The sequence below is a fragment of the Panthera uncia genome, chromosome D2, assembly GCF_023721935.1.
Source record: "Panthera uncia isolate 11264 chromosome D2, Puncia_PCG_1.0, whole genome shotgun sequence".
In the NCBI taxonomy this organism is placed as follows: domain Eukaryota; kingdom Metazoa; phylum Chordata; class Mammalia; order Carnivora; family Felidae; genus Panthera; species Panthera uncia.
In genome coordinates this window covers 75,409,455-75,435,339 of record NC_064818.1, presented here as the reverse complement: position 1 = coordinate 75,435,339, position 25,885 = coordinate 75,409,455, and the positions used below count along the sequence as shown (strand labels likewise).

The 25,885-nt window shown below is 39.0% G+C and overlaps 1 protein-coding gene across 6 annotated transcripts in view; it reads left to right on the top strand.

Moving 5' to 3' along the window:
* Nucleotides 1-25,885, top strand: part of ATE1 (arginyltransferase 1) — a 157,245-nt gene that overhangs the window by 13,339 nt on the left and 118,021 nt on the right. For 4 of the 6 annotated variants that reach the window (XM_049645871.1, XM_049645869.1, XM_049645868.1 and 1 more), the window contains 2 exons: nucleotides 4,537-4,769; nucleotides 6,582-6,710. In XM_049645871.1, the coding sequence (XP_049501828.1) occupies nucleotides 4,537-4,769; nucleotides 6,582-6,710 (362 nt within the window). Of the gene's footprint in view, nucleotides 1-4,536; nucleotides 4,770-6,581; nucleotides 6,711-7,612; nucleotides 7,742-25,885 lie in introns of all 6 variants that reach the window. The other 2 variants (XM_049645870.1, XM_049645867.1) reach the window with 1 other exon arrangement.

Sequence of the window (25,885 nt, the reverse complement as noted above, 5' to 3'; positions counted from 1 at the left end):
CCCACAAACCGTGAGATCATGACCTGAGCTGAAGTCGGATGCTTAACTGACTGAGCTACCCAGGCACCCCACCCCCTGTATGATTTAAAAAAAAAATTATTTCATAAAATGTCAATTTAGATGTTTATGTTTCAGTTCCTGAATTCTTATGTTTATTTATACAAAATGATCCAAAGGAGAGATTTTTATTACTATTACGGTTTTTCTTGTCTAAATCCTATTAATGCACAGAAAACTTTGTTTTGGATTTTTTTTAAACCTCTATTTATTTTGGCGGGGGTAGAGAGAGTGCAAGTGGGGCAGAGATGGAGACTGAGGATCTGAAGCAGGCTCTGCATAGACATCAGAGAGCCTGATGCAAGGCTTGAACTCATGAAACATGAGATCATGACCTGAGCCGAAGTTGGATGCTTATCCAACTGAGCCACCCAGGTGCCCCATTTTGCATTTTTTTTGAATAGGTATTTTTACGCATGGCTTTCATGGCATTTAATTGGATGTCAACCTGAGATTTCATCCTAACTAGTAAGAAGAGTCCAATAAAATATTCTGAATGGTTTAGATAAATTTCTTACATCTCTTACTGTCTTAGGTGATAGGGCCAGTTCTTTTATTATTTTAGTTGTTTATTATAAAAATTACAGTTTATTACATTTTTAAAAACTTCATTTTGCATCTCTATAAGATTAGAACTTTCAAATACATACTCACAATAGCATTATTACACCTAAGTAAAATTCCGTAATGATACTGAATATTCAGTGTTAAAGTTTCCAGTTTTTAAGTATTTGTTTGCATCAGGATCCAAATATGGCCACATATTGCAGTTGGTTGCTATAGTTAAAAAATCTCAGTAGATCTTTCATTACTCCAGCCTTTTTATTTGCACTTTATTTGTTGAAGAAACTGGGTTGTTTGACCTGGGTTATTTGACCAACAGTTACATCTACAGTGCAGTTTAACATGTTGCCGTACCTGCCTGTAAATTGATAGTTGGATGTAGAGCCTTGATCAAATTCAAGATTAAATTGTTTTTGTTTTGTTTTGTTTTTTTTGTCCTTTGGCATTTTGGTTTTCTTTTGCTTTTTTGGAGAGAGAGATATCTTCATCAGATTGGAGTTCCAGTTATTTATTTGAGGATGGGTAAGGTTAGTTCACGGGTGGTGGGATGTTCTTTCAGGAGACACATAATGTCCGGTGCCTCTCTTTCTGTTCATGCTAGTAGCTGTGGACCAATGCTCAATGCCTAAATCCGTTTATCCGTTAGATATTTTAAGTCTGTAATTCATTTTTCATTTACTAACTGGATACTTCCATAAACAGAACCTTCTCATCCACTTGTCTCCCATAAGAACTCCCAGCAAAGGCAAGAGGAATTCTTGATTCTTTCATTTTGTGTCATCCATTTTACAAAATAACCTCTTCTAACAGTGAGTTTTAAACACATTTGCCATGTTTTAATTCTTGCTCCTGTGGGAGTTTCTCTAAGTTGGCTTCTGGTTTGTTTGATAAAATGTTGGTAGTCTTAGCAGCTTTCTATGACATGATGCTCCTGGAACGTCTTGTACAGCCATTTCCCCAAGAAGTCCTGGTTTCTTTTAGTGGAAAATGGCATTTGAAGATCACCAACTAGACCAGAGGTGACCACTATTGTTACTGGCTTGGTTCTTGTTTTCTAGGCTTTTTCCATGAACAGACTTAATAGGTCGTGTGGTCATATTGATATTTCCAATTCAAATTCAGGACTGTTAGTATTTTTACGTGTTTGTTTGCTTGTTTGACATTGGATCTTCTTTCTTCCACACTTAGAAACCTTGCTCTCAAGGACATGGAGAAGGGTAGAATTAGAATATCACAGTTACCCATTTGCTTTACCCTACATTACACAACAGTTTTATAATAACAAAACTAACTTCTTCAGCAGTATGATTACTGGAACATTAAAAAAAGTTTGCACTTATTTTCCTTTTATATTTTTCAATAAAAATGTGAGATTATTTTAAAATGTAGGAAGCTTTGGATTTTGTCTAGAAACACGCATTTCCATTTTATTTACAAAATATTAAAGGTATATTTCCTGAAACTTAATTAGGAATTATGCGGGTCTGCTGAACTCTTTTCAAAACTCTTGGGACTAATCTAGGATCCTTGAGTGGTTTGAACATCTGTGGGTGCTGGGTTGGTACGGTGCGGTGATTTTATATTGATCTGTTTCTGTTCCATTGAAGGAGCTTCTTGCTTTGGGGGGATCTTTATTCCCATAAATAAGCTGAAATCCTAATTTATCCTTTGCAATTCATATCATGATAGTACATACGTGTAGAGTAAAACAACCACAAGAAGGATTGCTTAGTCCAATGAATCCGTTAATGCAAAGCTGACATAGGTGATCTTTCATAAAAATGGTGAAAACTTGTTTCTCAGTTCACTCTAGAGAATGTCATTTTGAGTAACTATTAGAAAATGCAGGATTCTTTTTTGCCTTATTACCATTTATGGAAATGCCTAAATAGGTGAACCATTGTAGGAATTGGTGATGCATATAATAGCTAATAATAATAGAAGACCCCAGTTAAATAGTAGGTATTGTTTTATGAGCTACACATGTATTGACTCATTTAATTCTCATGGAACTCCAAAGGTAAGACTGGTTATTGTCTTTCTTGTATAGACAAGTAATGTTGCCTCAGGTCAGCTAGCCGAGAGACAGGGATGACCTCTTGCGGCCCATGTCAGAGTGTATGCTCTTAACCAAATGCTGTTGTGCCTCTGTGAACAAATTTGAGGAAGACGCATTCCCTGGCCAAAGAAAATTAATTCTCTAAGGCAGTAATGGTTAATTATTGAGTCAAGTCTTTTGTTGCCTGGTTGTTAAACTTATTCAGAGTCTTCTTTTATGGGTAGATTTTGTTTTTATTTGGAAAACATGTTAGTGAAGTTGTAATATGGTTTCACTATGAATGAACTATTTTCTCATCAGATTAATTTTTTTTGACCAGCTCTTGGTCTCTAGCAAGTCTCTTAACATACTGGGTCTTAATTTTCTTTTCTATAAAATTAAACTTTCTGGTCTTGTAAAACTTCCTATTGCTTACTTTTATATGGTTTGTAAATATGTGTTTTAGGAACTTAAAGTAGCATTTTTCTTTATCTTGTTAATAGCTAAAAAATTTACAAAGGTATGTTCATCGTTAGAGAATTTGAAGAAAAGAGAACACTGCAAGGAAAAGAGCAAGAAAAGTCCTTTCTTTGACTGTTAACATGGTGGTATATTTCTTTTCAGGCATTTTAATAAATATTTTTCGTGTATCTATTTGTAAATAATTGGAAATCTTTTTTAACCTTGTGTAATGACAAATCCCCGAAAATTTCTGAAGCATTTCTAATGACTTTTTGATATTCTGTTGCTTAGCTGTTTTAAAAATTTGTAGGGGGGGGCCAGTCAGTAGAGCACGTGACGCTTGATCTCAGGGTCATGAGTTCAAGCCCCATGTTGGGTGTGGAGTCTACTTAAGAAATTGAAAATAAAATGAAAATTGTATAATTATTCTATTGGGCATTTAAATGATACTGAAGTTTTCAGGTGTGTTCATTATTTGCCTCTAGCTCTTGATTTTCTCAGCACAGAGTCCTTAAAGACAACTTACTGGATGAAAAGGCACTCACTAAAATTTGTGGTTTATTGTAGTTAAAATATTTATTTATTTATTTATTTATTTATTTATTTATTTATTTAAGTTTACTTATTTTGAGAGAGAGTGCACAAGCAAGGGACGGACAGAGAGAGAGGAAAGAGAGAGAATCCCAGGTAGGCTCTGTACTGCTGGCTCAATCCCAGGGCTCAATCCCATGAACCGTGAGATCATGACCGGAGCCGAAATCAAGAGTCAGATGCTTAACCGGCTAAGCCACCCAGGCGCCCCTGTTTTAGTTAAAAATTTTTATATCTTTAAGGCCTTTCAGTCTGATACTTGCTCTTTTAATTGAAACAAAAACTGTCATTAACTGAGCTGAGCTAATGAGGCCCCTCAGTTAGATGGAGAGACACAGATCCCTTCAACTAAGCAAGAGTATTTTTTCATTAAAAAACCTGCCAGAGTGTTTTCTGGGATCAGTATTCATTTACACCCAGGTCCTAAGCGTTTGTTTATGTCACAAGTGCTTTGAGAGAAATGTCCCTCAGAAATGTGCTGGAAACATTCATGTCCTGAAGCAGAAGATAATTGATTATGTTTTTTTCTACTTATAAAGACAGAGAAGTGGATGAATATTAAAAAAAATTGTTTTTGAATTTTCACCAGTAAAAGCTGCCTGAAAAGTTTCTGTGACTGTTTATTTTCTTTGACAGTTCCTGCTTCTAAGATAGGATTTTAAGATAACTTAGAGCTCTACACCAGAATCTTCTGAAGAATCCACCTATAAAGCTAACCTAACTGTTGAAATGCTTTGGGCCTAGTTCTGTAGAATCTTTGAGACTTGAAAAAAACATTTCTTGAGTCAATTGTGAGTGGTCTAATATTTTGAAATTGTTTTTAGGCAAAGGAGCAGATTTGAGTAAGCCTCCCTGTCGAAAAGCAAAGGAAATCCGGAAAGAAAGGAAAAGGTTAAAACTGATGCAGCAGAACCCGGCTGGAGAACCTGAGGGTTTCCAGGCTCAGGGTGAACCACCGTCTTTGTTCCCACCAAAGGCTAATAAATCCAACCAGCCCAAATCGCTCGAAGATTTAATTTTTGAATCTTTACCAGAGAATGCATCACACAAGTTGGAGGTACTTTGGAGGGTGTTTTATTTTATTTTGTTGTTGGTGGGTACTTTATTTATTTTCATTTGAGGTTCTACTCACCAGGTGATATTTTGCTGTTTAAATAATGGGAAATTAAAGTGAATTGGGATGGAGTAGCATTTGTATTTGCTAAGTTGATTGCTACTTGAGAAAACCCCCCCCCCCTTTTTTTTTAAGATTTAAAATAAATATTTTAGGCAATTTGGCTACTAAAGTTGTGAAAACAGTTCCAGTTTTAGCATGTTACTATGTAAGGGACTCTGGCTTTTTGTATCCCTTGATTGAAATTTAGTAGTGAAAGAGATAAAATATACTATGTCAATTTTATCTTTGGTAGTTTTGGTTAGATAGTGAAGGAAATCACAGTAGGCAAATCTTTGTTTTTTATCCATTCTAATATTCTGATCTTGACCAAGGCAACAAATTGTATGACATATGCAAGCCAGCAATTAGGAATTAACTAAATAGTACTAAGTTGTACTACTACAGTCCTTTCTCAGTAATTCTCTCAAACCAATATAGGCATAATACGAATACTTTTAGAATATTCCTATTATTTTTGACTTACATTTCAGATTAAGTCTACATTTTTCGGTATTTGGTATTCATTTTTTTCCCCTAAAACATTAACGATAATAATTTTGTTCTCATCAGTAACTGGGCAACCTTTGAATTTATAGCTTAATATTGTCTAAGTGTATCACTAAGGACCTGCTATTAAGAAATTAGCTTTAATGCAATCTAAACCTTAGGATGATATATATTGTTAGACTTAAGTCTTAACTATGTTATAATTCCTTAGCTGTTCTGATTTTGGTATTGACACTTTCTCCTTCCCAAATTAAAAAGAATTGAACCCACTACTTAACGTATTTTAAGAGGAGTCTTTTCTCTTGTGATCATAAATAGTAATGTGTTCAGGGCACCAGGCCCATCTAGCATGTTGTACAGTAGGAGGCTTTTTAATTTTTTAATGTAATGATAGCTAGGATGGGCAGAGATTTTTTTGTCCACTGTATGACCCTCTTTTTATGGAGAAGAATTACTTCTTATGGCACACATGAAAATTTTCTACTTAGCCTTTTTTATTGCACTCGATTTTCTGTTTTATTATTCTGTTTTGGTAACACATTTTAACTGGTTAGTAAATAGTTGATGTTAAAATAAATCGACTTTACTGTATAATTACAGTTTTTAACTCCTCCTCATTTTACGTATGAGGAAACTAAGGCACAGAGAATACATTTATTTACTTGACCCAAGATGGTGACGTTAAAATTTGAGTAGGAGAAACTTAACTTTAGAATCTTCATTCTTAACTCTGCCATGAAGTACGAATACTTTGTGAGGGTTGTCTTTCACCCTTACAAAAAAATTTTGTAAATTTAGAGTTAGCAGTGATGCATGAAGAGCGTCTAAAAAATGTGTTCACATATTTTTGTCTTTCTGACTGATTTACTGAAGGTGGGTTGCATGCAACGAAACAAGTATTTATTTGCGTTTGTTTCTGGAGTGCCAGAAGCATTCTGCCATTTTACCATAGAGTTCATCTTCTGTGATCGGTCATAGACCTTAGTCTTCGAATCCTCCGCCTTTTTAATGAGTCTGCAAGTTGGAGAAATAACTTTTTAAAAAAATTTACTATCTGGTTGATTTTCAAGGTTAAAATACTATCATTGTTTATGCTTTAATAGTTGTGTGGAAACATTTGGTTCTTTTTGGGTGGGAGTAACTGTTTTAATGCATGTTCTGTGGAATAAATAATTAATGAACATTGTTTTTTAACTCCTTCTGAAGGTGAGGGTGGTGAGATCATCTCCACCAAGTTCTCAGTTCAAAGCCACATTTCAGGAGTCTTACCAGGTCTATAAACGTTACCAGATGGTTATTCACAAGGATCCACCTGATAAGCCAACTGTGAGCCAGGTCAGCAGGCCAAGTGCGATTTTTTTGTGCAAATGGAACTTTCCCCTCCATTTGATATCATTGTATGAAAACTTGGTTTATTTGTGGTACATTTTATTTGTATTCAATTTGCAGCATATCTGCAATATGATAGGACTGTGGATTAATGGACATTCTGAAAGTGCAAATTTTACCTAGCACGTGTTGAGTGCCCGTCATGTGTAATTTCAAAGTGGAAAGTAACACGTAAAATGAGTTATCTTTATTTGAAGTAACGATGTTTAGATGTATTTATCTAAAAGTTCGTAATAAATAGAACTCTAATTTTTATGATAGGCATACTTTGAACAACACGGTTAATGTGCTTTATCTGCATGTAAAAGTCACGTATAAACAGAGTTCATAACAGCTAAATTATTCTTTATTGATGTACTACCCATACAGGACAGAGTGGAATTAGAAAAGTAAGATAGTAGAATTTTTTTTGAGATAATAGAATATTTTAATAGAAGTTCACATATGCTTATCATTTTATAAATCAAATTACCCAAGAAAAATCTGGAAGGGGAAGAATCTTAAAACACTTGATACAAATAGAGGAGACAAAAGTAGTGACCCTTATGAGCAACATTGTGACTCCATGCAGAGAACCACAACAGGTGGAAAGAGTGAAAAAGTAAAAAAAAAAAAAAAATTTGTCCTGGTCCATATGAGTTAAAAATTTCCTAAGTGTTAGTGTAAAGTTAGTGCTTGAGGCTCTGTGCCAGTCAGCACGCCCCAGGGTTCGTTCATTTCATGAAAAATAACAGCGCTGAGCTTTGGAAGTGGATTTGCGGAGATCTTACTCTAGCCTCACCTTCAGAAGCATGTCATCAGGTAGAGATGTTTCAATAGCATTTGCTTGTATCTTCCTTGCTCTGAAGGTGAGGTTAGTACCTGTCTCCTTTGAGGACCCAGAGTTCAAGTCGTCCTTCAGCCGGTCATTTTCTCTATATGTCAAGTATCAAATGGCCATACACCAGGACCCGCCCGATGAGTGTGGGAAGACTGAGGTACCTTTTGTTAAACGTTTTTTCCTATCTTGATGAGGCTGTCTGAAGAAGCATAACATCGAACTTTGTTTTGCTGTTTTCTTATTTGTTAAGTAGAGCCGATCATACTTTTCAGTGTATGTCACTGAACTTTCGTGAAAACAGGTTCTATCTGTGGGTATGTAAGTCCCCCAGGAAGAAGGATAGGTTCTTATTCAGTGTTGTCTCTAAGAACCTGATGTAACGTGTTCCCAGTCATCTGGCTAAGTCAGCAAACATCACTGAGTGCTGGTTAGGTGACAGACTGTGTGCCATGGCACAAAGGGGAGAGTCTGTGCCTTTGAGGAGTTGATAATCAAATGGGAAAGATGGGCCAGTGAACAAACCTATGTAAACAAGCCAGTGGAAAACAATGAAATATGTTGAGATTATATGGAACATCATTTAAAGCATTTATTGAGGGCTTATAGTTTCCAGGCTGGAGATATTTAGATGAATGAGAAATCGCATAATTGTCAAAGAGGAGTGGATATATTAGAAGAAAGATGCCAACAGATGTGGAAGAATTAAATTTTGATTTTTTTTTTTCGTTTGCTTTTTAATGACACAGACTGTTTTAGCTTAAAAGAGAGGATTAGTAAAACAGGAGTTAATGCTGTAATTTCCCTGAGAGAGGGCTGACTGCCAGGTCTCTTAGAACCTTACCTAGTTGAAGAGTGGTCTGCAAACCAACAGAATCCACCTGGAATGCAGAATCTGGGGTCTCCCTGCAGCCCTGCTGAATTAGAATCTGCGTTTTTTTTTTTAACATTTATTTATTTTTGAGACAGAGAGGGAGCATGAACAGGGGAGGGTCAGAGAAAGAGGGAGACACACAATCTGAAACAGGCTCCAGGCTCTGAGCTGTCAGCACAGAGCCCGATGCGGGGCTCGAACCCACAGACCGCGAGATCACGACCTGAGCCGAAGTCGGACGCTTAACCGACTGAGCCACCCAGGCGCCCCTAGGATCTGCATTTTGAATCAGGTCTCCAGGTGATTTGTATGCACCTTCTGGTTAGAGCAGCGCTTCTGTAAGTTCCCTGTTGAGACCTGCAGCTGCCTATGATTGTGTTTACAAACAGTAAGGAAATCTGCCAGGTCCCAGGACACTCCCTTTGATATTCCCAGGGCGTCTTATTCCTTCTGAACATTATTCCTTCCTATTACCTTGGAGACCCTGGCTTTGTGCCTGCTTGCTTACCAGGTACAGATGGATGGGCCATAACACAAGGACGTGATCCGATGTGTTTACTTGGTGAAGATTACTTTCCTGGAACTTCACCCACTTAGGCTTTAGGTCTCTGTGGAGTCTAGTCCTGCAGACTAGTCCATTGTTAAAGGCGTTCATAGCCTGATTGGGGCAACAGGTGGGTAAGCAGGTCCAGTGCCATTAGGGTTAGCTATTGGATTAGTAGAGAAAGCTGGCTTAGTGGGGACTGGAGGGTAAAGAGGTTTTTCTGAAGGAGGTGACATCTGAGCCAAGTCTTAAAAGATAGTAAATGTTTTTCAGGACAAAAGGGAGAAGGGTGTTCTCGGCAACAGAACTATATATAAGAAATATAAAGTGCCACCTATGGAATATTCTTGCTAAAGATATTGACCCTGAATTACAGGCTTCTTTTTTTTTTAAATTTTTTAATGTTTATTTATTTTTGAGAGAGAGAGAGAGAGACAGCGTGAATAGGGGAGGAGCAGAGAGATAAGGAGACACAGAATCAGAAGCAGGCTCCAGTCCCTGAGCTGTCAGCACAGAGCCTGATGCGGGGCTTGAACTCACAAACTGTGAGATCATGACCTGAGCCAAAGTCAGACGCTTAACTGACTGAGCCACCCAGGAGCGCCTTGAATTACAAGTTTCTAATTGTAATAACCAGTTCACAAAAAAATGAGGGATAAAGGATTATTTAAAATGACACCTGGGCACTTCTATGAGACAGATACATAATAGACAGTGTTTCAGAAAAAGAGGGAGTGGGATGCCTGGGTAGCTCAGTTTGAGCGTCCAACTCTTGATTTCAGCTCAAGTCATGGTCTTGAAGTTCATGGGTTCAAGCCCTGCATTGGGCTCTGTGCTGGCAGCGTGGAGCCTGCTTGGGATATTCTCTCTCTCTCTCTCTCTCTCTCTCTCTCTCTCTCTCTCAAAATAAATAAACTTAAAAAAAAAGAGGGAAATCTCTAGATTAAAAGTTATAAGCTTTAAAAAATACATAACAATACATATGTAAAAATACGTAACATAATGCCATCATCACCCAACAGAATTAGTAGTCAGATCATCTAATGCCCAGTGGATGTTCACTGTTCTTTAGTTGTCTCAAAAGTGTCTTTATAGTTGGTTTGTTTGGCTCAGGATCCATGTAAGATCTATACATCACATTTGGTTGATATTCTTGTAACATCTTTTAATTGAAAACAACCTCTTGTTTTTAATAGCATTTTTATAAATATATATTTTTATTCTTTTTTTTAAGTTTGTTTATTTTGAGAGAGCGTGCACTGCCATGCAAATGGGAAGAAGGACAGAAAGAGAAGGAATGAGAGAATCCCAAGCAGGCTCTGCACTGCCAGCACAGAGCCCGATGAGGGGCTCGAACCCACAGACTATGAGATGATGACTTGAGCCAAAGTTGAATGCTTAACTGACTGAGACACCCAGGCACCCCCTGAAACTGTGTTGTTTATCTTTTGCTAATAACTAATTTTGCTTTCTTCTATTGATACTTTTTGAAAATGTAAGCAAATATATATGTGTTATCTGTGTGTGTGATCTTTCTGTATATATGGGGTGTGTGTGTGTATGTGTCTGTGTATACACATATCTCTGTATGCATGTTTTTACAGCATACCAGTACACGCACAGGTATAGTGGAGCTAGAGAATTCCATTTCATTGTTGAGAAATGCGGTAAGACTTGATAGGCAACAAAAACCAAAGTTGAATTGATTTTTTTTTTTTAAGAAAAGATTTACAGTAAAACCTTAGTTTGCAAGCATAATTTGTTCCGGAAACATGCTTGTAATCTAAAGCATTTGTGTATGAAAGCAAATTTCCCCATGAGAAATAATGGAAACTCAGGTGATTTGTTCTACAACCCAAAAACATTCCTATAAAAATGATTACAATACTGTAATAGAAAACAAAATAATAAAATACAAAATACAAAGAAAAATGAACAAGTGAACCTGCACTTACCTTTGAAAACCTTTGTGGCTGGTGTGAGGGAGACAAGAGAGGAGGGTTATTGTGTAGGACGACTTTCACTGCCACCAACGAATCACTGCTATCGGTTGGTTCAGTGGAATCTTTTTCTGCATGGGGGCTGTTGTATACGCTCGTGTGGATGTTAATCACAGCACGGTATTAATAAACTCTTGTCACATACTGTACTTAATGTAACTGGCGATAAGGCAGCAGAGGAAAGGGTCTGTGTCTGAAGGCAGCCTGACCTAGAATGAAGCAGAGCATTTCTGAGTTTACTCTTGTCTGGAAAGACTGTCCATAGGTGCTTTGAAGTGACAAAAAATACAGTAATGCCAGTTGTGAGTACCTTCCAGTGTTCTGAAAAATCAGTGATTTCTGCCAAACCCTGCGTTCTGAGACCCGAGCTCTGAGCATGGGAGACGATCACCCACAATCCCGCAGTGAGAAAGAGAAGAACCGTTGGCTCAGTTGTGATCTTGTGACATTCAGCGTCACGTACTACTCGTATTACAAGACATCACTCATTTATCAAGTTAAAATTTATTAGAAATGTTTGCTTGTCTTGCGGAACACTCGCAGAACAACTTCCTCGCAGTCCAAAATTTTACTGTATTTGCATATGAAACAGAAGTTTTGGGAAAATACCATAAGTGTCTCCTGCTTGTGGTCTCCCGGCTCCCTTTCTTTTTAAGGGTTGACTCTTAGGCACATGGTGGCAGAGATGAATACTGCCAGTTTAAGGTATGTTGTTCTCACAGCGAGTGATCGCAGCAAAAACGTGCATGTTTTAACTTATTTCAGTAAGAAGTCCTGAGGAAGGTGCTCATTGGCCCAACTTGAGACGCGTCCTTATCCCGGGATCAGTCACTGTGACTGGGGGATGGAGAACCATGGTCATGTGTGGGATCACGTGCACACTGTACCCAAGAGCTGAGATGGAGGAGGGTCCTTATTTGGACACATGTTTAAAGGAGAGTGAAGGAATGTCTCCCAAAATAATGTTGGACGTTCCAAAATCCTGTCTGGTACTGAAGGTCCCTTTGGTGGCAGGCTTGTGCGGGAGGTTTTCTTCCAGAGTGGTGAGACTCGAGACAGAGCCAGCGAGGTATGCCGGGCTTGAAATATGCACTGGTAGGAAGCAGACGGTGCGGGTACAGTAGACACTTCGGAGGGAGAGCTGATGAGGATTTGGTGTTTGACTTGAAGGATGTTTGGGAGTTGGAAGTGGAGGAGAGGGGCAAGTCCAGATTGATCTTTCAAGTTTCCGGCTTGCGTGATTGGGTAGATCGTGGTGACCTTATCTGAGATCAGAAATACAAGAGGAAGAAGAATTTGTGCGCTTTGGGACAGAAAATGAGTTCCAGGGTGAGTTTGAGAAGCAACTGACTGTGGCAAGATACTAATCAGAAATGAGCATCTGGCACTTACCATCCGGAGAGACTCCAAGGTGGTGTTCTGTGTTTAGACTTGAGGTGTGATCCAGGCTTTTAGAAAAAGACTTTGTATTTTTTGAGTGGTGGATTATGCTTTCTCAATTTTGTTATATATTATGGGATAGCTCTAATGTATAATATAAGTGACGCATATTACAGGGTAGTAACCCATACTCTGAAAGTCGTATGTATTTAAGAAAGATGAACATGGCATTTAATTAAAATCCTTTTATAGTACATTTTAATTTGAGTCATTTAGATCTGTATTTCCTTCTGTATGCAGTTTTTGTACATTTTTAATTTACATTCACTGCCATTAGTAGCCTGAACTCTGGGTATGTGATTTGGCCTGTGTTTAAATAGAAGTATGTAATGGATTTCTTTATTATGGCCAGATGGTTTTGCCTTCACAATCTGTCTTATAGGTCACATCCTTACAGCAAGTTTGTACTGGTGAAAATGTCTTTGACGGTATAGTCCTTTTTGATTTCACAAGTAAACAGGTTTGATTAATACTATATTGGGTTTGATGAATCCTTTGACTTTGAGATCACCCATAGATAGCATTTTATTTATCTGACATCTAACTGAATTCATGCAGAGTTTTCAGAGACCTACGAAATGGTATTTTTTTTTCTTACGAGCTGAACTGTCTGTTATCTCTCTGAATATAGTTTCTAAGGAATAACATGAAATAATATGTTGCAAGTCAAGACTTTTGTACTGTACTTTTTTAAAAGGTTTTTTTTTTGCCTTTTTTTTTTTCTTTTTAAAGTTTACCTGTTTGATAGAGGGAGAGAGAGAGAGCTGGCGAGCAAGCTGGGGAGGGGCAGAGAGAGCAGGAGAGAGAGAATCCCAAGCAGGCCTTGTGCTGTCGGTGCAGAGCCTGATGCAGGGCTCTGTCTCACGAACCATGAGATCATGACCTGAGCCAAAATCAAGAGTTGGACATGTAACCAACTGAGCTACCCAGGTGCCCCCCTGCACTGTGCTTTTTTTTTTTTTTTTTAAATAACAGCTTTACTGAGATATAATTCACATACCATATAATATAATTTGCCCATTTAAAGCATACGATTCAGTGATTTTTAGTATGTTTATAGTTATGCAACCGTCATCACTAACACCAGAACATTTCTTCATCCCGAAAAGAAACCGCATATCCATCAACAGTCACTCCTCACTTTTTCCTGAATGCCCCAGCTCTAGGCAACGACTCTCCCACTTTCTGTCTCTGTAGTTACCTAATCTGGACATTTCATGTAAATGGAATTATACGGTATGCGGTCTCTTGTTGACAGGCATAATGTTTTCAGGGTTCGTCCATGTTGTAGCATGTATCAGCACTTCATTTCTTTTTATGGCTGAATAATATTTCATTGTATGGATATACCACAGTTTTGTTTTCCTATCCATCGATGGACTTTTGGGTGGTTTTCATTTTTTGGCTTTTGTGAAAAATTCTGTGTACATTCATGTACAAGTTTTATGCGGGCATACTCATTTCACTTTGGAATATATGTAGGAGTGGATTTGAGTTACCATCTAGTATAATTTCCTTACTATATTACAGTTTTCTTCCCATCCACCTTCTTTATGATGTTGTTGTCAAACATACTACTTTCCTTTATGTCATAGTTCTAATAATATAATTATGTTTTTATACAGTTGTTTTAAAATCATTAGGAGAAGAAATAATACGCATTTATATAAAATATGAGAAGTCTCTGATGTCACTCCCTAGGGGGCTCATCCTTGAGCAGTGCAGTCACCCTGGGATGCCAGTGGTCTTCCCAGGGTTCTGTTTCATCTCTCACCCAGGTCTTTGATGTTTTGTGTCTTTTGGCATCACACCCAGCTCTTAGGCTCACTAATTGCTGGCTGACTGCGGTGTGGTGTTGCAGCAGTGTCCCAGGGCAAATGTTGCTTCCTTGTCTGCTTCAGTGAAATCTGGGCCCCTTTGCTGGGGCAGTTTTTGAGGCCAGTCTTTTACGGTTTGCTCTGACCCCAAAAGGGCCCTTCTTAGCAGTCTCTTCCTGTTTCTCTGTGATATATCATCTGAGCTTGTGGTTTAGCTTGTTGCCCTCATGGAATTACTAGCGCCCTCTTACTTGCTTATCACCAGAACCTCAACTTTTAAGAGCGCCCTTAGGCTTAAACTTTCCCATGCACTGTTCCAAATATAGTTATTTCCCTTGAGAATTGGTGAGGCATTCTCTGTTCCCGTGGCCTCATTTCTCCACTGCGCTGGAGTTGGGGGCGAAAACGGTCCTTTCTCTTTGAGTGACACCCCTGTTTAGAAGCAGGGTGGTGGTCAGGAGCAGTATCTCTGGTCTCCTCTAGGTAAGATAATTAAATTCGGAGAAAATCAGTAGGGAATTTCAAGCCTGTGAACTGCCTCGAAGATGGTTCCATGTAAGGAGAGGGTCCCTGCTGCAGACTGTTTTCATCCTAGAAATTCTTACCTCACTTGGCAAAACCCTCGCTTATGGATGGAGAGTAAGCTCACCCTGTCAGTAGGTTGGCTGTCTCGAGAAACTGATCTGGACATAATACTTTGCTTCCCAAAAAAGCCAAGAGTGGCGTTTCATTTTGAAGGAACCCGTTCAACTCATTCTAGAGCGCAGAAGTAATTCCTCCTTGTACACGACTACAGTTTTCTGCATGATTGCCTGGCCAGTGTTCCTGTGGTGGGATGCAGGAAGAGAAGCCAAAAAAGTTCTCTGCAAAGTTTAAGTGTTCTCCCGACTTGTGTTAGGGCCTCTATGCAGCAGCTCACTGTGGCGTGGTTTTGTTAATATAATAGGTGAAACTAATTTACTTGTGTTCAAGAAAATACGTTTTTTTGCTCTTATGGTTGTAAAGCATTAAAGTAAATAAAAGTCAGCCTACTAGGAGACCTCAGTCAACCATATCAGCGCATAAAATCCATTTTAACTCTTACCGGTAACCGTAAAATAATCATTTCAGCACCCCAGAAAAGTAGATTGTGTTTTTTCAGAGATTTGATGAGAAGTTAAATAGATGTAGATTGCTTTGATATATAAAAGAGCAAGTCAGCTCTCTTTAGAAACATCGTTAGAGAAGTAGCACGTAATTGTAGATAGCGAGATTGTAAAGGACTTGATGAATTCTTCCAGAAGGCTTTGCTTCCATTCCTGTTTTCAATCACTGAGGTAGATACCAGATTTTCCGAAAATAATATAATATATATAAAATAAAATGGGTGTATTTTGTGACCTATCTTTTGTATAGTACGATATGAAACCAGCATTTATGAATCATTGTTTGTCAGAATACCACTAATTCCAAATCATATAAACATGGGATCTTAGCTGGAATTCTATTGATATCGTATTATAGAAACTACCATTATCTAATAGTATTTATTAAGTGCCACTGGTTCCTTAGAATAATTAAAATTGATCTCAACTCTTCTAAACTATTTGAAAAACAGACTGTACTCTTAGTCCCAGTGGTCTCTTCACATTTCTGAGGCATTGACTAAATTTTACATTTTATTACGGACTTCCAAACAGAAAGGAAAATTGGAAGAATGGTATACCAACCGCCTGTATACTCATCACCCGGATTCAACAACAGTTACTTTTTCCATGTTTGCTGCTTCTCTTGTGTGTGAGAATCATTTTAGCTTCCATTGTGTTCCATGACGTTTTACTCCTAGGTTCTTTAGCATGCATCTCTGAAAAGTAAGATGCGCTTGTTGAAAATGCAACATCATTGTCACACGTGGGAAAATTAACAATGATTGATTTACAAACGCCGTCTAATATCTGGTCCTGTATTCATTTACATTTTCCCATTTTTTTTTAAACCTAAGCATCCAAGCTAGGTTTTTATATTATTTTTGTATTATATTTTTTATTCCAGGACAGCTGTCTTTTAAATATTTGTGGTGATATTGCTGGGTTTTTTGCCCAACTTTTTACTTTGAAATTGTGAAATTTATGAACAGAACAGTTGAGAGATTGCAGTGAACACTCACACTGTGCACCAGGGCTCACGGTTAATAACTTTGTCAGATTTGCTTTATCTTTCTTCTTCTCCTTTTTCACCTGAACTGTTTGAGCATGAGCTGTGGCTACGATAACCCTTCACCTGGAAATACTAAACATGCTCCTGCTGAGAATAAGTATATTCTCCTACATAACCATAATATTTATCATTCCTAAATTTTGTAACATCACAGTCTATGTTTAATGTTCCCAGTTATGCCAAAAATACCTTTTATAGCTTCTTTTTTTAAATACAGGATCCAGTCAAGGTTCATGCATTTCATGAACTGTTGTGGCTACACTATGTTTATAAAGTGGCTGTTATTTCTTTAGTCTTTTTTGTTTTTTGTCTTTCTTATGACTGACATTTTTAAAGATCTTAGGCTAATTGTCTATAGAATGTCCTATATTCAGGATTTGAGTGTTTTCTAGTGATTCGATTCAGTGTAAGTGTTTTTAGGTGTAGGTGATGTGTACTTGAAAAAAAACCTGTTTATTGGGGAATAACGTAGAATGGAAAAAAATGCACGTAAGTGTTCAGATAGATGAATTTTTGTGAATTGAACTTATTTGTGTAACAATTCTCCGATCAAGAAATTGACTACTCGCAGCCCCTCCTAAGTTTCCTTTCCCCCTTTTGCTGTTACTACCGATACACTCTTGACTTGTAAGACCTCTGATTCATTTTTGCCTGTTTTGTGCTTTATGTAAGTAGAGTCCTACACGTGTCATCTTTCGCTCGTGGTTTCTTTTGCTCAGCATTTTGTTGGTGCGATTCATCTGTGTTACTGTGTGTTGTAGGATGTCCAGGCTCATTGGATAGTGTTCTCCTTGTGAATATACCGTGGCTTACCATTTCTGCTGTTGATGGGAATTTGAGTAGTTCCCGGGTCGGAACTACCATGAATAGTGCTGCACATGGACATCCTTGTACGTGTCTTCTCGTGAACAGGGGCATGCTTCTGTTGGGTGTATACCCGGAACAGAACAGCCATGTCCTAGGCTCTGCAGATGCTCAGCTTTCGGGTATCACCGGTTTTCTCTCAAGGTTGTGCTGGTGTTTTTGCTCTGCAGCATTATACCTGGTGGCACACAATGTCAGGTTGTCCCTTATTTGTGATGCTAGGTCTGCTCGCTTGGTTGGACGAAAGCCATCAGATCTCTTTATCGCCGAGAGCCATTTTCACCTTTGTAATTAGATCTTTCCATTGCAATGCACCTTATACCCTAAAGTAATCTGTGGGGTGACGTTTTTTCAGATATTTTGAATAACCTCTTTCCCAACAGCGTATCAGCCAGTCGTTCTAATGTCCTTTGTTATTCCTTGCCTGAATCAGTTATAGGAAGGTAGGACAGGCTGCAGAATGGTGATTTATCAAATTGTATTACTTTCTTCCACATTTATGACCTTGAAACAGCATATTCACTGTAAAGAGGAATACTAATTCTCCACCCCACCCACCATCTTTTTTCCTTATGACATCACTGTGGGCTTATGGATTTAAAATTTTTTTGGAATATTATAATTCTTTGCTATCATTTTTTAATGTTTAAATTGTCCCAAATTGGGCCACTAGGGTTCCCCTTAAGCTCCTATGACCTTTTGTTATGATCCCATTAGTCAAGAGTTTCCTTTTTGTCTGGCACAACAAGATGTTCCAGACCAATGTTGTATTTTTTCCTTCCAGATTTGGAATCTGCCTTTTTTCCAAGGAACTCCAGTTCCTTTTAGCGGAGAATCGTACTGTTGTGCTTAAATCAGGGCGCCAGTTTTGTTCATTACTGCAGTGGTACATGACAAGTCCAGGCCACTTGTCTTACGTAATGCCCCACGTTCTGTATTTATCTGAATCTTTCTTCTTGGTCTAATTTAACTTATTCCTTTGTGGCCCCAATTTCCTGTAGGCTGAAAATTAAGTCTAAATCTTGATTAGGTTCAGGTTAAACAATTTTGGCATATGTACTTCATTAGGTGATTTTGCATATATCATTTTATGTCAGAAGATGCATAATGATGGGTTGTCTGGGAGTTGATGCTGCTTTGGAACACCGTGTTAAGCTGGCGACCTCCAGATTTCTTTGTTGTAGACGAGCAAGTAATCTGTAGAGAGGTATTTCAGCACAGATGAATAAATACTTTTTCCTCAACAGCCTTTCATGTAATGGTGTTAACGTCCTTCGATGATCTTTGGATCAATCATTTCAATGTTGTTCGTAGACTAGGGATTTTCTTTTCTTTTTTGTAGAATAGTTTTCTTTTTTCTTTATTAATACGTGTATTAGTAGCCATTCTTTGTTAAAAAAGCTGGGGGAGATTTTCCTAATCCACCGAGGTTAACCTATAGTTTCTCCTAAGAAAGCAAGGTAAATGCTAAATGCTTTCACCTTAGGTACAAATTTTAGAGAAAGGAGCTGGTGACAAATTAGTTTCTCTCCCTCTTTTTTTTTTTTTTAAATCACTGCAGAACTCCTGGATATTTTTTTATACAGTACTTTATAATCACAGTCATTATTCTTTTTGATGCTAAACCTGTCCCAAGTTTGCTCAGGACACACTCCCATCAGGATATCGCCTCTGTCCTTTTGATAGGCTCCTTTTAGTGTTGAGAGCCTTCCTGTTTTCTAGAACAGAAAGATACCCCAGTCTCATCTTACACATTTCCCAACCCAGTCTTTGAAACTGCCAACCATTCTTCCAAGAAGCTGTGGTTCCTTTTAATGGAGATTGAATTTAGAGACCAAGAAGAATTGGGTAGCATGAGTTTATGTTGATAGTTCCAATTCAGATTTAACATGTGGTGTTGTCTTAACTTCTCTGATTTTGTATTTGTTTCTCTTTTTTGTGTTTCTTGATTACATTAGCATATTTCTGAACTCGCTTTGTATTATGATATACCTAAAGTAGATTCAACATTACGGTATCAATAGCCATAGTAATGACAGCTGATAAGTGAAGTTTATGATTCTTTTGTGATTCTTTTTGGAACATCAGATATTCCATCAGAATACTGTGTTCAGAAATCACATGGAGTAATTTTCTTCTCTTATGTGGTGATGTTACCATATTGACTTAACGTTCATTTATTTCTGTGGGCTTTGAATTTGAGGGTTTACTTCTTAATTGTAGTTTTTTAATAGGTGATAGATTTATGTGATTCCAAAGTCAACCAAGGAGATCCACTTAGAGGAGCCTTCTTTCCACAGCTCCAGCCTGTTCCCTGCCCTGTGGTAATAACCATCTCGATTAGTGTCTGTTACATTCTTCTGGTGTTTTGGTTGGTTTTACAAAAATAAACAAATACATCTGCATAACCTTATTTTTCCTCCTTTCACTAAGAGAAACATCCTGTGTACACTTTTTGGCACCTTTCTTCTTTCCCTAGAAACCTATCCAAGCAAGGTCACAGCCCTAGCATATCATAGAGAACCCTAATTCTTTGTTATTTCAGTCCCATGCTGTTTGGAAAGGACGGGCCGTAGACAGGCCGTAGCTTATTGAAGCGGCCTTTTGCTACTGCAGGTTGTTTGGATTATTTCTAATATTGTACTGCTACCGGTAGTAACATTTTGTCATTGAGCGTGTGTAAAAGTATACTTTTATGGTTGATTTCACATGGTGCATCAAAGGGCAGAAGTTCATATAATGTTGCTAGATCTTGCCAAATTCCCTTCCCAGAGGTACTCAAGTTGGTGGGAGTGCCCTCGTCCACAGCATGCCCTGCAGAGAGTGGTAGCAAACTTTTGGTTTTTTGACAATGGGTGAGAAACCTATCCCTGATTAATTTTTAAATTATTAGGAAGATGTTAGAGGAAGTGTCTTATTTTGGTTAACTTCTTTAGAGAGAGTTGTGTTTTGTATTTCTGCTCTATACAATTAAAAAACAATTTTTTTAACGTTTATTATGGAGAGACAGAGTGAGACAGAGCATGAGCAGGGGAGGGGCAGACAGAGGAGACAATCTGAGGCAGACTGCAGGCTCTGAGCTGTCAGCACAGACCCCAGCAAGGGGCTTGAACCCACCAACTGCGAGATCGTGACCCAAGCCGAAGTCGGATGCCCAACCGACTGAGCCACCCAGGTGCCCTTGCTCTATACAATTTTGAGAAACAAGTGACAGACTGATGCCGATGGCAACAGGAAAAGGAAAGGGGGGTGAGCATTCGAGGGGGTGACAGAAACGGCAGCCCTGTGACCGTCCTGAAGTACTAGGAATGTTCTTAACAATGTAAATGATAAGGTGGAAAAATTGTCTTGCTAACAGACAGCATCTTGAATGACTCATAACATTTTTCTCAGTGAGAATATGAATCTGCTCTGTTAGATTTAGTGACTGAATCTAGCTTATTGCCTTAAGAAAATACTTATTTGAGCACCTAGTCTAACTGGTCCATAAGAAATGTTCTGTTTGCAATAAATAGGTAGGCTTATCTTTTGCCCTTTTTCCCTCACTGTGGAATAAATGTGTGATTTTGTTGTGTATGTGTGTGCGTCATCTCATAGTTGCATTTTTATGGGATTAAAGGAATTTTTATTTAAATTTTAAGAGAAATATTCCTATCGCTCCCTTTTTTTGGTAAGGTTGAGTCTTTTACCTGAGGTATAGTTAGGGAGGATAGAAAGTAAGCCTGGCTTGAGTGATTTGGGGGGGTTGGTCACATATTGGAGCAAACCCAGTGTCCAGCACAAAGGACCTTCTGGTGGCATCGTTATCATTCACCTCTCTTCATCGCCTACAATCCCTGGGGCTGTGGTAACGGATCGGGGAGCTGCTGTGAGACTCCTCTGACTTTATTCTCCTTCCATGATATTGACTAGAACCCTTCCTGAACTGTTTTCTTTTTTTTTCCCCCTGGCTTCATTGTTTGCAAGTGGACCCCTACCTGCTTTTAATAAGGTCCTATTAGAGATCTGTATTCCAAAAATATTTCCTTTTGTGAGCACGCCATTCTCTGTATGATGAAACAAAGGTAGGTTCTCAGGCTTCGTGGTCCCCGCTGTTCCACATTTTCATTCTCCCTCCTATGTTACACATTCTCAAATTAGTAACAAGAAAGTACAGGGGAAGGTGAAAATGGTTTGTCACCTGCCAGGTGTCTTTGTCAGCACTAGAGCCACCCCTTTGGCACAGATTACACAGCACATAATCTTTGCTGCTGTTCAGATTGTTTAAATCTGAATCCATGGATGAAACTAATGGATATGTTGTGTTAGGCCGCAACTACTCGATTTAATAACATCAGAAGAGTTTTTTTCTATTTGGTTGTAGATAATCATGACATTCGCAGTGTTACCATTTGTTGTTTTTTAAGCAAAACAATATTTATTGTTAAATTTATTTTAGAAAGTTTCTTTATTTTGAGGGACAGTGTGCACAGTTGCGCACAAGCAAGGGAGGGGCAGAGAGAGAGGGAGGGAGAATCCCAAGCAGTGCAGAGCCCATTCGTGGGGTTGATCTCACGAATCATGAGATCATGACCTGAGCAGAAACCAAGAGTCGGATACTTAACCAACTGAGCCACCCAGGTGCCCCTTAAGGGTATCTTTACAAGATTTAAAAAAAGATTAATAAACTTTATTATTTTGTTCTTGGAGTTTTAGTTTAAAAGGCTTTTTTTCTTTTTGGAAAGAAGTTCACGTATTACTTGAAAGTCCTATCTCCTGGGATTAGTAAGTAAATCTGAGTATTTTTAATTAAAAAAAACTTTAAAATCGGGGTGCCCGGGTGGCTTAGTCCGTTAAGCGACCGACTCTCGTTTTCAGCTCAGGTCATGATCTCGCGTTTTGTGGGATCGAGCCCTGCATCGGGTTCTGTGCTGGCAGCCTGGAGCCTGCTTGGGATTCTCTCTCTCCCTCTTTCTCTTTCCCTTCCCCACTTGCTCTCTGTCTCAAAATAAATAAATAAAATTAGGTTAAAAAGAATAAAAGACTTTAAAGTTGAAAATCTCAAGCGTTCGTAGGCTAAAGATAGTATAGGGAACCCCTGTGTGCTCATCTCTGAACTTTGGCATTGTCAACCCAGCCTTCCTTCCCCTTCCCACTTTTTTTTTTTTTTTTAAATTTTTTTTTTTTTCAACGTTTTTTATTTATTTTTGGGACAGAGAGAGACAGAGCATGAACGGGGGAGGGGCAGAGAGAGAGGGAGACACAGAATCGGAAACAGGCTCCAGGCTCCGAGCCATCAGCCCAGAGCCTGACGCGGGGCTCGAACTCACGGACCGCGAGATCGTGACCTGGCTGAAGTCGGACGCTTAACCGACTGCGCCACCCAGGCGCCCCCCCCTTCCCACTTTTTGTTTGTTGGGTTTTCCAGAAACAGGTCCCTGAAACTGTGCCCTTTTACCTGTAAATAAATTTTTTGTTGGCTGATTCCATCAGATCTTGTATTAATTCAAAACTTAACACTACTGTGCTTTCTCAGGAAGCAGTTTTCTAAATTATTAGTTCACAGAACTTCCTAAGAGAGTCTCGAACGTAAGGAGTCCTCCTCTTCTGAAGAATACTTGTTTTGGGGAAAGTTATCTTGCATTTAGGCATATAGGATTTGACAGAATGGTGAAGAAAAGGGGAGACAGTTGCTGTGAGTCCATTATGACCGGAAGTGGTAGACTCCTGGGTTGTTTTCTCACTCCCGACACTAGGTGGTGCTCCAGCTCTAGAACAGGCGCGCGCCTCCACCCTGGCTCTGCTCTGCCCGAGCACCCTGCGTAAGCTGTGTGTTCACAGCCCGTGAAGTCTGGATAAATGCTTTTCTTCTGCTGTTTGTTAGAGGTAATTTGCATTGAGGCATTGAATATGATCTTTATAAATGAGTCTTTGCTTCTTAAAGATTTAAATATTTTCTGGAACTTAAAGAAGCTTATGTCCTTTAGCTTCATTTTTATCTTAATAGTCTTACTCTACATATGTGAAAACAATAACTTAGATTTACAAAAGTATTCGTTGTATCAGACTGACATTTTTCTTCAGTTATGTAGAGAAATCAGGCAATCGTGCATAGGCATGTACTATTTGATAAATATCTAGCTCATATAATTAACAGAGTTTGTATGATGGCAAGTTCTCAGCATTTTGAAATATTTTTTTTATTTACTTTTAAGGCCAGGGATAACGTACTTGACTGAAGTAGGTAGCTTTGACAATCATTTGTACAATTCAGTCAAAAAAGGCTCTTCTCCTGAACAGCCTCTGAGCCAAGGGACTTTTGTATTGTAGTATGTCTTAAGGTGTGTTGTGAGACATTTGTCACTGATAGTAGTTAAGTTACTAAAGCATTATTTAAAATTAAAAAAAAATTTTTGTTTTTGAGAGAGCAAGAGAGCGCGAGTGAGGGGGGAGGGGCGGAAAGAGAGGGGTACAGACTCTGATGAGGCTCCAGGCCCTGAGCTGTCAGCACAGAGCCGGACGCGGGGTTTGAACCCATGAACTGCGAGATATGACCTGAGCCAAAGTTGGACGCTTAACTGACTGAGCCACCCAGGCACTCCAGTTACTGAAGCTTTTGAGTCACTTACCTAAATATATTAGAGCAGAGGCAGGATAGTATCCCCAGCATAATGTTAATTTGGGGGGAGATGCAAAGGTGGAGTTACAGCTATGAGAACATTTTTCCTTAACGTTTCCTTTGTCAGCAGTTTCTAAAACTTGTCTCAGATCATAGGATCACAGCATTCTACGATATTAGACATGAAAGGATCTTAGCCATTGTGTAAATTTCTTATTTAGAGAGTTAAAGTAGGTTGTCCAAGATAAGGTGATGGTTAGTGGCAGAACGATGTCTGTAAATTTCCGTGTTATTTACGCTCGACCACGGTGCTCAAGTCCAGAAAGGTGAAAGCAGGCCTCAATAATTAAGACAGGATAACTGACATTAGTGAATGAAATCTTCAGCATTAGCAGATTCTCCAGTAATAGAAACCTTTTTGTTGCTAAGGCTTTATGTACTCTACTCGCTTAAAATGACCGTTTTCCCCAAGTGTGTGGTGTTCCCTGTCTTCTCACACAGGGTGCTGTGTAGGACTTGACTGCTGCTGATGGCTCTCCTGGTGCCTCGGGAGCGCTCTATCCTTGCTGGATTCTTCTGTGACACGTGCCCTCGGACGACTGGTTTTTCCGCCGAAGCGTTTCTCTGTTTTAATCTTTTTTCCTTTATTTTCTTGCTGTCAGTCCTGAACTGTAGTAGCTTGTCTGGTTTCAGCATTCTTTTCCTCTCTAATCTGTGGCTTCTTAGTGTTTCCCTTAAAATATGTATGGAGCACTTAACTGTGTGCCATGTACTCTTCGTGAGGCACTCAGCACAGTTGGCAGATGAGTGAGTCGCGTAAAGATGCTTTGCTCTTGTGGAGCTCACGGTCAGGGGTGGGAGGAGGTGGTCAGAAATGGTCATTTAAACAGTAAGCATCAGAAATTAGTAAATTATGTAGTAGGTTAGCAGGGGAGGAGCGTTAAGGAAAAGCAGAGTGGGTATAAAGGAGGAGCAGAAATACTAGTCATTGGCTTGGAAACTAGATTGCCAGGTGTATTGTTACTAAGGTCGTTGTGAGGAGGAAGACGGGAGAAGGCACTTCAGGGAGTTTTCTGCGGGTTGTGGACATAAGCATGTTGTTTGCCATCCTCATTTTGACCTTTCCTGCTCTCTTCTGGGGGTTTGGCCTTAAGTGTCACTATCTGAAATTCTGGAGTGGTGTGAAAATGGCCTGCCGGGTATGTAACAGCTATCCTAGTTAACATAAACATGCCCGAGTTGTTTCCTGAAAGCCGAGGGATGCAGCAGTGAAATGGAATGGTGGGTGTCAGATGGCGTGTTTCGCATCAAATGCACGTTGATTCTTGATTAACCTGACGCTGCGTTCCTGCTTTCAGTCTTACCTGTGTCTGTGTGGCTCTGGGCCAGTCTTCTGATGGCTCCGCTTTATTCGGTTCAGGTTCCTCATTTGTAAACATGGGGGGAAACAGTGCAGAGGAGTTTGTCATGAGGATTAAATAGAGGTGAAGGTGCTCGGCCAAAGAGTCATTGACTACACCCCAGTTGCTAGAATGCGGGTGATAAACGGCTAGGACTCATCAGAGATACTGAGGTCATGGGCAAGTAAGGAATACTGTTGGCCCATCCCGCCGGCATTTGCAAATGAAGTTCTGTTTTTCTTTGTTTCGTTTTTCCATTGTAATTCAAATATTTGCTCAAACGAAAAGATCACCTACGTTTGAAATTTTATGTTTCATTAGAATTAGTTCAAAGGAAAATAATATTCAAAACCAGTTTGGTTCATCAGTATGTAATTTTAGTCTTTTAAAGCCTGGTATACCACATAAAACTTATAAAAGGTATTACTTGGTGAAGATTTATACATATGGTTTTGTTTGCTTGTTTTACCGTTTATTCAGTTTTGAGAGAGAGAGAGAGAGACAGAGCATGAGCAGGGGAGGGGCAGGGAGAGAGGGAGACACAGAATCGGAAGCAGGCTCCAGGCTCTGA